A 14,193-nucleotide genomic window follows, 5' to 3' on the forward strand; every position below is an offset into this window, starting at 1 on the left:
TAGAAAAAACAGCCGTAAGAGAAACGGTTGAAGTTAGTCTACACTGTGTTTAAAACTTGCAGACATGGACAAGGGTTATTAAAACCAGGCCACGGTGTAAGGTCTATCATTAAGTAGAATAGGAGATGAGGCGAGTGTTTAGGGGCCACAGGGTTTCAAAGAAATCATTGCTGGAGAGGACTTGTGGAACACATATGGATGTATAAGGGGAAAAATGTACAACAGAGGACGGTAATGATAAACATCTGGCCTGAGTAGTCCCTGTAATTTAAAATCCGCACTAAGTGTGATTTATTGAGCTGCATAGAGGCAAGGAATGGAAACCAGGCCTAAATAGATTTCTGCCATTACATGTCTCACCTTGCATAGATAGAATGATTTGAAGCCCCGGGTTCATGCAGTAATTGGGGCCAATCACTAGCCTGCTGCTCGGGCAGAAAACCATTATGATCATCAGCACTGGCATGAAAGGATATTTCACACAGTCAGAGAGGGATTATTAGAGTCAAGGGCGCCAAAGTCAGAGCGTCTGAGAGAAAGAAAGGCCTGGAAGGTTACTGAGTGACAAAGTAATACACCATTGATTTCACTTTCCCCGCATGGCTCAAAGTAAAATGCCTCCCATGCCACAGCGTCCTGGATGAAGGCCAGGCGGCGGGTCGACTCATTTCTGACACTTTTTTGCCGTCAACAAATGTAGTGACATCTTGCATAGCTGAGGCAAGAGGAAGGTCGGACCAGAAGATGTGACAAAACTCTCCAAACAGGAAGAAACCAGGCAACAGATTTCCAACAGTAAAAACACAAGTCTTAACCACAGTGAGGCAAAGAGATGCACTCAAGTTCCTCACAATCCTCCACTAAGTTCAGGCACAGCCGTCTGCGTGCTTCATGTGTTTTTCTCTGCCTTAAAGCCAACTGTCAAACTGTGTGCCCATGACAACCACTGGCTGTTCCCTATTCCACAACAATAACTACCCGGGCAAATATTGACTCACATTATGTACAATACAAATGTGATTATATTTGCTGTTTGCCCTGGGAGATGGCAGTTTAGTGTCAATAAGGTGTGAGTCATATTGTGCACATGTGTATGTTAATGTTTAAAAGATACTCCACCGTTAGCATATGCATCAATTTCCAGTGTACACAAAAGTTAGCCGGCGTGTGCTTGCTCGTTCTCTTTGTCATCAGAAAAAAGGGCGGTAAATGACAAGAGGATGTGAAAACAGAGGCCACCTGTATGTAAAAGTAGACGGCTGAGTCAACTTGGGCAGGTGGAGCTTTGACCTTCATAAAAGTTGGAGCTGATGAGGTGGCCAGCGGTCTGTCGACAAAAGGGATCGCCTGACCTGTTGTGTTGGTGCATAATGGAGCTCCTACAATAACCTTCACTGTTCAGACAACCTACAAAAGCTTGCAGATGCCTTTGAAAATCTAGATTCCTCTTGCATAGGAATGAGCATAATACAACAGGAGTGCAGCTGCCTGCGTTTTCTTGGCCGACCAAACGCATAGATTTGATTTACACTGTGAAGAAATAAGATCTTGGCTGTGAAAATGTTTTGATTTTTGACCAGATTTTCAGAGATTCTTCCAATACATTAGCATTGCTGAAGAAAATTCAGACCAAAGTATCTGTGAAGAAAAATATGACACAGTGGAAGATATCAGACTTTAAAAACATGTGTGTTTGTTTGTTTTTGTTGAAAGAAATGGTCAAGGTAAAATACTGACTGACAAACACAAACCTCAAAAACATCAGGTGAGAATGCGGCTTGGCTACACTTTACTTCATGTTAGTTAACTTTCATTTTGCTTTCCGTGCCCAAGGTTTCTGTTTCGTCTTCCCACACAGACAGCCAGTTGCTACAGATGCGACTTCACAAATATAGCCTTATATTAGCTACAAGGAGTTTAAGAACTCTGTATCAGCATCAGGACATGCTGGTATTGTTCACAGTTAAGGCTGAGTTCAAATGAGCCATTAAACAAAGATGGAACATGTTAGTATGACTTAGTAAAGCGAGCAACTTTAACATCCCTTTTCTGCAGTTGTATATCTTACATTGTTTCTGGATGAAGACACTCGAGACATGCATCTGAAACTGTGAGCTTCACTTGGCAAAGACAAACTTCTTATTAATCCTAATACGAGCCAAAAAAGACTCAACACGGTAATGAAAAGTGCAATGTGTTATTAAGCAGCTTCGTTGAGAAGCTGGCGAGTGAACCAACAACGTGTGTCTATAAGCAGTAAAAGTGCCGTCTATTGTACCGGTTGAGAGTAAATCACCCTTTAACACAGTCAAATCTGTAAACCAAAACACTCAGAGTGTAGCATGGCCCATCACACACAAATTTTGTTTTAATTATACCCCCGCAAAAGCTGCTCGCATGAAAGGCAGGTTTCCTCATCTTGCCACTGCAGCTAATAACCTCTCCCGTATTTACGCTCCACATGTAAAGCTCCCTAATTCGATTAATAGCGATAATTAGACCTTCCTTCGCTTCTCAGTTCTGGGTGGAATTGAAACAATTTGGGTCATCTGGCCCCGTATTCCCAGATCCAAGCTAAGGGACATGCAAATCAGATGCAAATGCCATGAAAAAGTGAAACTAGTTATGGGCCCAGTTAATAAATACTGAATTTAGCCTCTTGGCATTCCCAAAACAGCCAGTTGGGGTTCGTATGCAAATGTTATGCAAATAGCTCCGGCGCAGAGACTCTATTTTTCTGATACAGAGAGCATGGGGGGGGTAGTGGTGGCTTCCAAGGCAGAGGCACATAACATGTCCGTTTGATGTAGAGAGTTTGAAGCTATCGAATGTTATGATCCCCTGACTCTGGTACTTTTTCCTCTGCACCATCGCACAGCTGAGAAGATGGATAAAGTGCTGCAAGTAGAAAGAAATAAAAGATCAAGACAATAGAGGCGAGGAATGTGGAAAACAAGACGGTAAGACAAGGAGACATGAAGAATGAGCGGCTTGGCAAATGATTTCACGTAAACCCCAGACACTGCTGGCTGCTGATTAGAAGATCAGCGTGCAGACAAAAGCGGCAGCGGCGCAGACAGATATTCAGAGATGCAGTTTGAATGTGGGAGGGAATCAAGAGAAATGTTAAGAAGATTGGACATGACAAAGAAACCGCTGTGATGTTGATACCAAGAAGGACGAGAGGAGAGTTGGTGACTGACTCTGTACGGGTCTTTTGTCTTCCAATCACAGGAGCAGTGTTAATTAGATATACTGACACATCAAACACAGTTGTGCTTTAAAAGAAAACTGCATCTGAAGTTACTCAGAAATGGCTGTTTGTGCTTCAGGAAAAGGTTAAAAGTAAGAAAAAGCCCACATTTGCAGAGCTGCTCTGTAATTTAGTGGAAAGAATTAATCTGAAGGAAACATATTTTGCTCAGAAGCGCCACATGTGATAAGCTTACAGGACCACCTTGTTCGCTTGGCAACGTCTCTTTGAATTACATGCACTTGTGCGCGAACAGCTACACCCTTCCTCAGTCTCTACCGCATTATAAATAGTCACAATGCAGATTTTGATTGAAACCCTCTGTTGGCCTGAACGCATTAGCACCTGCGGTTTCAAATCAGCACAGCGGCGCTCGGAATCACACCTACACACCTACAGTAGACGTGCAGCTAATGTGCTTACCTATGTAAACGCTAGGTGAATTTTGGCACCTCACTGGATGAATGAATGTAGAGGCTTTGGGATCTAAATATGTTGTGCTCAACATATAGGTCTCGCGCTGGCACCAGCTCTGGAACAGTACGATCTCCAGTTAGAAGCACTGAAGCTTCCGATTAAAAAGGCCGGCTGCAAGGTTCAATAGAATAGTTCAGTAGTTCATTTGTTTAAGTTTTGAACCTTCTTTCATTGCGTCAATACACAACGTAAAGGACTGTCGACGCAACATCTTATTACTGTCATATGTAACGTCACTCATTTCATCAAAGCTCTTTTGTAAAATAATCAATTCTGCCGAATAAATCATTTCATTAACAGGCTCAAAAGTGCAGTTAATATATATCAAACTCTTCACACTACCTAGGAAAGTGACCACTTCAATAACATGTCTTTGTTGTCCTTTCATTAATCTAAGCAGATGAATTGAAAAAAGAAATTGGTGTTTCAGCAGTCATCTCCAGGAATCATTAAAAGCACTCTTAACATCCCAAAAATGGGACTCCACACATTTGGGAGCAGATGGGAGGATGCACGAAGCATTAGCTAGGTGAGGCAGACATGAATCCCAATCCCTGAGAACTCTCTGCTTAATCAATAAATCATAACAAGACGGAGCAGTTTAGTGCGTTTTCCACAATGAATAAATAATGCCTTTGTTCACGTCAGTGTTCAAGGCTAAATTGTATTCTCGGGACAGATGTGAAAATAATAGCACGGAAGGAAAATCTCCAGTAAAAATTCAATAACAAGCCTAAAAATGCGAAGCGATCAAGAGGCGCCGCGCACGCACATGAAAAGCTGGCGCGCACACGCGCCGAGATTCCGCTGCAAACAGATGGCGTCAGATTTATCTGATGTCCTGTCACTGCCTTTTTATATGGTAATCCAGCTCCTGCACACATCTGAGCGTCTTTAATCAGATATTAGGTCAGAGGAGCTAAATCAAGCTGAGACAATCACGCCGCCGCTGTACTTCTATACACTTGGACAGGTAGTGAGAAATCAATGCGTCTTTACACTCCACCGTATTAGACTCAAGCACCCAGTGAAGTACATGGTTGACATTTTCAGGTAGCTGCTGCGTGCTTGAACTCGTGAAGTGGCTGCAGACCTCAAATACAATCAACGTGACATGTTTTTATCGTCTCATCAGCGCCCCATTTCATTGGTGCCTCAAAGGTATGAAGTATTTTATAGTGCGTTTTAAATGTGCCACAAACTGCAAAGCCTATTTTCAGTGTATGAGCAACCCTAAAATGAATGTGTCTTTATGTATATGCACTCTTATGATGTTCCACCTCTGCTTTGGCGGAGAATCTGGACGCTGGTGTTGCAGGTTTAAGCAATGCTACTATTGAAATCCATATTCGCATCACAGAACATGGGAGACTTTGGAAGCCTTTTGTTTTCTGGTTTTTACAAGGAAAATGACCAAATGCAGAACTGCACTGCAGGGGGCTGCACCCTATCCCAGTTAACATTACAACTGTGCTTTAAATACTACATTCTCTGACATAAATGCACCAAAATAATGCCAATAAAAAAGCTACTCTTCCCGACTGCAGCAAATCCAGTAATCAACAAGACTTCTGCGGCAACAGACTTATGTTCGACACACACACATAGCTGTCAGGAAGATTAGAGCAGCCATCTGTCTGCCAAAAATCCACAGATTACCAATAAACTTCACACATTTCTGTATGTGTGCGAGTCTCGCTCTCCAGTCTCCATAGAGATAACTGCAGCAGAGACAAATGAAATACAAATACCAAGCTGAATTCCCCATTGCCTCTTTATAGCTTAAATAAAGTGAAGCTGAATTGATCTAACCAGCGAAACAGACGTGTAATTCAATTCCTTTACATGTGTGGGACAGGGCTGATTCATGTTCCTCTCAACTCATCAGACGTACTTTAAAATCAGGCACTCTCCTGCCACGTTTCTCCAGCATGTCAATGACACTGTTGTTACAGCGAGACCTCCCTATTGAGCGGAGAGCAGACTACACATCAATACCTTTTTTAGCATTTGAAAAATCATTGATAGCAATGAGCTCAACGGGACAACAGTTGGCAGCAGAGTTTCAGAACCCCCCCAACAGTTGCTGCTGCAGCTCAAATGATGAATCCACACATGATTTCTATGCTATATGAAATATGTCATGAAATCCATTCGGTGTCTGAGCAAATTCAGCTAACAGACAGAAAGACAAGTAGTTTTTCATTGTAACCCACCGCCACCCCCGCCGGTTCTCTACCATTAGACAGACCAATTAGGTGACGTATAGTATAACTGACAACAAGTCTTACGAGTGGTGTTGAGCATTCAGACGGTGTATATCTAGATGGCTAGACGGCTGGAGCAATAATCATGACGACCACACATCATTTCCAACTACATTCATCGGAACAAGTTCCTCGGAATTGAAATGAATGTTGAATTTATGACATGCTGGAATGCCACTGACTCATTTGACATCCAGTGAAATGAACAGAGAAAGAGACAAAGGTTACTTTGACCAGTGATGAGTCGAATTACTCCACTGCTCACATCATTTACGGCTTTTAAATCCATTTTATCTCATATCTGTGCTCTCACATGGAAATCTATCAGCAATTCATTTATATGTATGAAGGAAACATGAGAGAGACACATGTGGAATTAATTTAACACAAAGCAGTGAGGAGGCACTGGCAAGCTTCACGGCTGCACATGGACTCATTCATCCAACCTTTCAATTTTGGACTTGTCCTCACAGAAATGACAAAAATCATTCGACGTACAAACCTAAATGCCCACACTCCCTGTGCTCAATCATAGGTAGCCAGTGCTTTCATTTCAGCAGGTGGCCTTATTGGAACATCCACAAGCGAGAATGCAGGTCACCCTCGCTTTCTGTTTCAGCGGGTGGCCAGAAAATAATGGGACTGATGGCTGAACATTGGACATTGGTACAGAAAGAAGGGGTCATCTACCAAAACAACACCAAAAGTGCCAAAGTGAGTCGAGTGGGAGGGAGAGAAAAACCTCAAAGAAACCCTGCAAAAGTCATTTATTACATGTCCTTGAATGCCCACATCTCCACTCGCTTTGCTTTGTATCCTGAAGTCACCCACATACTTTCTTTCCGCACCAAAAGCTTTGCATGTCACAATAATTGCTCATGTCTTTTAAGCTTTAATTTCCTCTTCACGGAGGGAAATTGCATTTGTTTTCCTAGCCGAGTCGAGATGACAAACGCCAACAAAGGACAGAGTCTGATTAGAAGTTAGACAGACAAAAATAGAAGGCCAGTTAAGTCGCAGACAAGCTCATTATCCCAAAATAGGGAGAGGATTTTCAAGTGCCAAACATCATCGGTGCTCCCTATTTGGGGTTGGTCGAGTCAATGAGTCGCCATCAGTCAAAACGTGTTTTCTGAGGCTTCCATTCAGGAACACTTGGGAGTCAAAATTAAGAGAACCTGCTGGTATGTGCAAACCTCAAGTCCCTTGGTCCCACCCTCTAAAGGCTCCTGCCCATGAAACCTCTGCAGGTATTCCCACTTTCCCTGGAATGCAAGTGAAATTCCGACGATGATGGGGTGGAATGGTTGGTTGTCTGCCTACTAAGGGGAACACACCTCTCCATAATGAATTTAAAAGAAATCCTCAATCACATTGGAGTTGAACTTAGATTTCACCTCAAACCTTCCACATCAATGTATTAACAGAATGAGTGACCAGACATCAATCCGAAACACAAAAGCCATCAAAGCAGACTGGGTAAAATCCCCCACAGTGATCCAGGCCATTTCAACTCTCCAACACTTTTTCTTGAAAAAGCTGTTTTCATCAGCTGAGTGTGCCATGTGGCCCAAATTCCCTTCCTTACAGTAATCAATATATGAGATTGAGAAGTGATCCCCTCTTTTTTTCCTCTGTCAATTCCACTTTCCTCCATTCCATCCCTATTTCTCTCTTGGGAATGCTCAGGCCGGGCCTCTAATCCAAATGGTCGCTGGGTGCTGTGTACACTTGGGTCACCTTGTAGGATCACCCAGATACACAGAGGCATTCGCACACACAGGGCCGGGGATCGCTCCAATTTCCAGGTCTTTAAATGGTTACACTTGACTGCCCGGACTCCAGATCTATTTGTGGACTTGGGATGGATTTGAGGCTTTAGGGACATGTTTGTATGCGAATGTGTTACACTCTACAGAGATGGAAACGGGCGTGCTACCACCACTTTCAACACGCATTACACAACGCATGTATGAAATCATGAATATGAATGACTAGAAAAGCAGAGTTATAAATCATAACTTGGTTTAGGGTACAATTTAACCATGAAAATGTTTTTAAAAAACATTGCTTGTCTTTGAGCAGCGGAGGACAAATCACTTTATACGTACTACTGTTCTATAAAACAAATATCTGAATGGCATTGCAGGCATTACAATGTCAAATGTGACCTATAATCATTTAGGAAAATAGGAGTCATTCCACCTGATCCTCATGAATATCTCTAAAACAAGACGCGTTTGTGACGTATGAAAAACACGGGGAAGGATTTGGAAAGAAACTTGAACTACTTCCTTAAAAATGGTTGCACTTCATTACTGAAACCTCACTTATGGTCTTAAGTGGGTCAAATAGGAGACTTTGGTCACAATCTAAATGACTAACAATTGTTAATAGAAGAGGCAGAGCTAACTATGCCATCTGCGACCTCCCATCTCCTTGTGCACTACATGCACTCGCTCGTCTCCACATCTGCCCGAGCATCTTGCTCCGTTCCCTTCCCACCATCTCTTCACATGTCAGTGCTTTCCGTCACTGTGATTTCTCTATCACTCCACGCCGCGCTCCTCCATTCTCATCACAGATTCCCCAGTCGTACACTTGCCCACTCAATCCTTTCTTTACCCGGCAGTCAGCGAGTCGGCTGCCAGTGCATCAGTCTCACTCTGCTCTTCGTCGCATCACTGTCCTCTCTTCCCCACTGACTTTTTCCCCTCATTTCTTTTAACTCTTCTTCCCACCACTCTCATCTGAACCAGAGGCTGACAAGGAGGAGAAGCAGAAGGATCTCTTTTTTCCCCACACGCGTAAGCACAGCGCATCATCTTCGCAGAGTGACGGCTGTCGAAAACTGTCAGCTCTCATGTCTGCCGTGTGCGAGCAGAACAAACGTGTAAGATGGTTATGAGTGCTAATGTGCAGACGGGTATATATCAGAGGAGGAGTCAGGAGAGGCATTGTAAGTTCTGATTGGCTGTGACGCCGCGGCATGCGATGCTGCACGGCACACTGTCGGCCAATGAGAAAATCTTCACGCTCACAGTTTTATGAATGAGACGTATGCAAGCTACCCGGAGGGAGAGACTACTACGCGGTGATGTAATGCAATCACACAGAGCAGAAGAGCTTTGAACACAAAAGCCGTTGGAGTCAGATGAGAACTTTAAATTCAATTACAGTGTAGTGCTAGTGTTGTTACAATTGTGCTCATCTATTTCAGCAGCTGTCTGACAGCCACCGAGCCGCGCACACACGCGTGTGACATTTAAAACAGCACCTGGAACGTTGAGTCTGCCGCTCACGTCTCTGAAAACCCACATCCTGCAACTGCCTGTGCTCAAAGCAGGAACTGAGAATTTGGCTGATAAAACAGGGAGTAACCGGTATGAAAAATCATAACTGAAGAGCTGGGTCTGTGGGTGAGGTGAGCGTGTGCCCAGCAGGCAAGGAGGAGATTGGGATTAGAAGAGCACGGCCAAGAACAACCAAAAATCCTGGTGTAGCTTTCCATAAAGAGAGTGTGTGTGCGTGTGTATGCGCGGGTCTCGATGAAGTCACTTTTTGGCACATCTGTTGCTGTCATTACAGGTCCTCGTTAATGTGGGTAAACAGCGCCCCCTTTGGAACTGAAAAGCTTGACAAAGAGCCAGGTTGTCAATTACATTCATTCGAACGTCAAAAAAAGACAGCATAACTTGAGTGTGTGTTAATTAAAAACGCATTACAACAACAAGGACAATGGGGCGGGTCAGTGTCTGCATCCATATAATTAATATATGATGCATTACCATTTTAGATTTGAAGTATCACAAGGTAAAAATAAGTAGCACTCGAGTGAATGCAATTCAATCTGTTGTTCAGATTTCATTGGAAAGTGACTTAAAAAATAACTAGATGACTTCATTCCATCGACACAGAAGCTTCAATGGCTCCTGGAAACAATGAATGAGAATAGAAAAGCAGAGTGAGCCAAGCATGAGCTCATCTTTTTCCACTTCTTCTGGGACAAGAGTGCCACCAGGCGGCGAGGCTTGGAAGGGCTACTACAGCTCACAACAGGTGATGTCATAGTTTGTGAACGCCAGAAATAGTTATTAGGGTTGTGAGAACAGGGATGGGAGGGGGAGGACGGAGAGACGAGCAGGAGGGAGAGAAGGTGATGTCATGTTTTCACAGCATAAAATCAAGTGAGAAATTGGCTCTTTGTTTCACCTCGATTTGGTACCCGGTGTGATGAAAGAGAACACTTTGCTGTTGATCTATCAGACAGAGAGGCGGGCCAATGATGCATGGAAACATTTTTTTAAAGAGCAGACATTCTTCAGAAGCACAACTTCTCCTCTGCACAGCGATTTCATGCCAAGCCCGACAGTTGAATCCATAATGCGGCATTGAAAACAATCCCAGCAGGCTATACTGTAATCTTTCCTGATTCTGGCCATGACAGGCAATTTCAGCACTCAGGGAGAAAAAAGGTACGAAGGAGGAGAGCGGGGGCATGTGAGGGGAGCGGACTGAAAAACAGCAACAGACAAGAATCAAAGTAATCCACGGGCTTCAGTGGTGAGACGCTGACCTTTAAAACGCTTTGTGGAAAGAGACAACAAAGAGAGATTTGGAGGAACAAGGAGAGGATTGTTTCAGGTTTGTTACAGTCAAAGACACCTGCGCACTTTTGATGATAAAGGGCTGCTATCTTTGTTGGATTCTTGCTCTTAAAAGCGAGATTACAGATGGTTTGTTTTAAATCGTTTCATGGAAAACTTTCTCAAGCTCTTGCGCTTGGCTTCTGTGCCGATTTGTTTCCTGCCAATGTCATCGCTGTGGCAGAGCTTGGCTGCAAACGCACAAGCGGTTGGTGAAATAGTGCACTCCGATTTCCTCCCACAGGCTAAAACCATAAAGACCAAAAGAAGGTGAGTGTGTGCTGAAGCAGTCCAGGGTGTCTGTCACCTCTTTCAAGGTCAAATCAAATTGTTGGAGACATATATAGGCAATAGGCAAATATTGCATTACAGAATCAGCTATTGGTTCTCCATCAGGAAACCGATGATGATATTGTCCAGCGGAGAGAGACTAATAAAACAGATTACTACAAAACGGATCAACACTAAAGTGATTTTCTTTTGAATATCTAGTTGCTGCTGCATGTCAACATCTGTGACCATGGTTGCATCAGTGTGAAGCTCTGGGGAAGCAGCACAGAGAAAACAAAGAAAGGTGGGAAAGATCAAGGGTCTGAACAGGCAAGATGACGGGGCCGAGCGCCGGCCTGGGCCCTTGTGGACACTGAGTCTCCCGTGGTCAGGAACGGGTGAGTTTCTTTGTCTGGCGCATGTGGCCGTGAGTACATCTGCATTTTTGAAGTGTGTGATTAATGTCCCTCTAAAGCAGGAGGGACCCCATGGTGAGGGAACCGCCGGAGGGGCTAATATCAACATGCAACACACACACACACCTAAACCAATGATGCTGATCCTCATTTGTCCAGTAAAACTGAGCATATTTCAATGAATAATTGTGTTTTGGTCAGAATTTGGCAGATTTATTTCCAGATGAATCAGGATGAAGCACAATTCCTACCACAACATTACAAAGGTGTGTGTGTGTGTGTGTGTGTGTGTGTGTGTGTGTGTGTGTGTGTGTGTGTGTGTGTGTGTGTGTGTGTGTGTGTGTGTGTGTGTGTGTGTGTGATGTTCAGATTCCAGAGCCACAGTTCTAAGCTATTGACAAACTTCCAATTCAGCCTTTAAAGTAGCAAAACAAGTCAATGATTGAGTACCACAAACTTTGAACGGTAGTTTTCATGTTCAAGAGATGGTGGTGGCCAATGCCAGTTTTAAGAACCACGTCTGCTAAATTATTTTTTAACAATACACATGTGAGGAGAAAGTCACAGGAAGTAATGAACCATATTGAACAGGCAAGACTGGCCCCCTCCGCTGCTCTGCTCTGCTCTGAGGTCCACTGGTGCCCATTCCAACACCGCTGCACAGTCCAACCATCACTAATCTGTCATCTTCACAGCCACACGAAGAACAAACCAAGATGCTTCAGATGATCTTTGCTTATATCAGCAGTAGCTTAACAAAAATCTACTCATTGGATCACAACCTGCAACTGAATCCAGCCCCTGCCACCTGACTATTCAGCGTCTTGTTAGTTATCAAAGCCCAAAAGCAGCAACATTTGCAGTAATACAACATGATGGTCATAATGTTTTGGCTCAGTGAAAACATTTTCAACCATAGAATTTATGAACAATAATTCCCCAGAGTGGGTCAAATACAGGACTCGTCTAATCTAAGGCGCTTTTGTAAAGAGCTATGCTGCCACCTTGTGTTGGAATCTATTACTGCACCAGTCAAACGCTCACAACTGACTGTGAGCCACACAAACCTTGTCTCACCTGTTATCTTGTACCCGCTGGCAGCCAGCTGTCCCGCCATGTACTCGCCATCGGAGTTGTTATGGCTGCAGCCCCACGTCTTCATCCAGATCTTCTGGGTCCCAGGGATAAGACTACAAAAGAGACAGACAATCACTGACAGGCCAACAACCGGATCAGGACACAATGACAACATGCAGGACTTCATTCTTCATTTATTGGGCTGTTGGTTGTTTACTTCCAAATATTCCCTTTATGTCTGGCACTACTATAGCAACGAGAAGCACATCATCATTTTGGCACCCCATGATCATGGACGTTTTTATCTATTACTAGCTAACTACCACACACTCACCTGTCAGCTTGGAGTTCCTCATTGCTGACAATTTCCCTTTTTTTCCTTGACCTGGGAATGATGCTTTTCCTTGCAGACTGCCTCTCGTGAGGGGTGGGGTCACTCGAGGACACAATGTCCTCGATATCGTCGATCAGGGAGTCACAGGCGGACGGCATGGTCTCAGAAAGCAAGCAGCTGGTAACACTGGGCACAAACGTGTTTGAGGCCATATCATTTCTATTCAACAAACTATTGCCACTGAGGACACTGAGCTTTTTTGGGTCAGCATGTCAACACATCTGGTTGGTTTTATGAGCATGACGTTTCTGGAATTGAGTGGCGTGACACTATTGTAAAACCTAAAGAGTGAACTATTTGAATCAATCTCGAATGGAGGCCAGCTCCTACCATGCTAGCACCAACAACTCATGACAAGAGTGACTGAAGTGAAGTAAGCCCGGCCATTGCTATTCAAGAGGAGAGGGGGCCGAGCTCGACCGTTTATTCATCTGTGATGTTGGCGAGAGTTGCTGCTTCTCGTGAGCATCACAGGACGGTGGAAATCACCTGTCTTGGGAGCGTGCTTGGTCATTGTGACAACGCTAAGACCTAGCTGTAGAGAAAGAGAAACTGCTAGAGTTGCTCTGTTTTCAATCACCTTATCTAGCTGTTGTTGCTGAGCACTCGAATTCAGGACAAGGAATGACGAAGTTGTCAACAAGTAAGTCATCAAAAGATAACGTTTACCATTAAAATCATATCGAGAAGCTTCGATTATCAGAGTAATCTGACAAACATAGTTCCTTGACAAACATTTAAACATTCAAAGGAGACAGCATGCAACGAGCTTGGTTAGCATATCCGATGCTAACTAGCTACAGCCCACGTGTCTCGTATTTTGGACAAAAACAGAGGAAGAGGGTCAAGTGACTGCGTCATACCTGTGTGCGCAGGTGACAAGCGGGTCGCTTCGATGTTGACTTGGTGTGAAAATGCAACAGAAAAGGCAGAAACGATCACTTGTAGAATCAAAACATACTTGACACAAGTCTCAGTCCGCCATGCTACTACGTCACTACGGCGATCCGCAATGCACAAAATGTGCTGCAAGTCAGAAGATACGTAACTATAGCGTGTATATATATATATATATATATATATATATATATATATATATATATATATATATATATATATATATATATATATATATATATATATATATATATCACAGATTTATTTTTAAGACTTATTCATGACCATCAAGTAAACTGTGATTAAAAACAACTGTCTTCATGTACTGTGAACCCAGAGGTGGCTCTGGATAACGCCCAAGGGGTGGCAGTGTGACAGGTTAACCCTAACCCAAGTTGAATGCAGAAATAAACCCAAAGTGTGGTGATGAATGACAAAGCCCACTCACTCACTTATATTGCCTTTATTCAAAATTTCAATTACAAATGCCCTTAAT

At 43.5% G+C, this 14,193-nt stretch overlaps 1 protein-coding gene across 2 annotated transcripts in view; it reads right to left on the minus strand.

The window, feature by feature from the left end:
* Positions 1-13,803, minus strand: part of cdkal1 (CDK5 regulatory subunit associated protein 1-like 1) — a 163,145-nt gene extending 149,342 nt beyond the window's left edge. The window contains exons 1-3 of one of the 2 annotated variants that reach the window (XM_053888250.1): positions 13,664-13,803; positions 12,741-12,926; positions 12,407-12,519 (exon numbers count right to left, since the gene is read on the minus strand). In XM_053888250.1, the coding sequence (XP_053744225.1) occupies positions 12,407-12,519; positions 12,741-12,898 (271 nt within the window). In that variant the 5' untranslated portion in view covers positions 12,899-12,926; positions 13,664-13,803. The remainder of the gene's footprint in view (positions 1-12,406; positions 12,520-12,740; positions 12,927-13,663) is intronic. The other variant, XM_053888251.1, reaches the window with a different exon arrangement.
* Between the last annotated feature and the right edge of the window lie 390 nt (positions 13,804-14,193).

The sequence above is a fragment of the Synchiropus splendidus genome, chromosome 15 (genome assembly GCF_027744825.2).
Source record: "Synchiropus splendidus isolate RoL2022-P1 chromosome 15, RoL_Sspl_1.0, whole genome shotgun sequence".
NCBI classification, from domain to species: Eukaryota; Metazoa; Chordata; class Actinopteri; order Syngnathiformes; family Callionymidae; genus Synchiropus; species Synchiropus splendidus.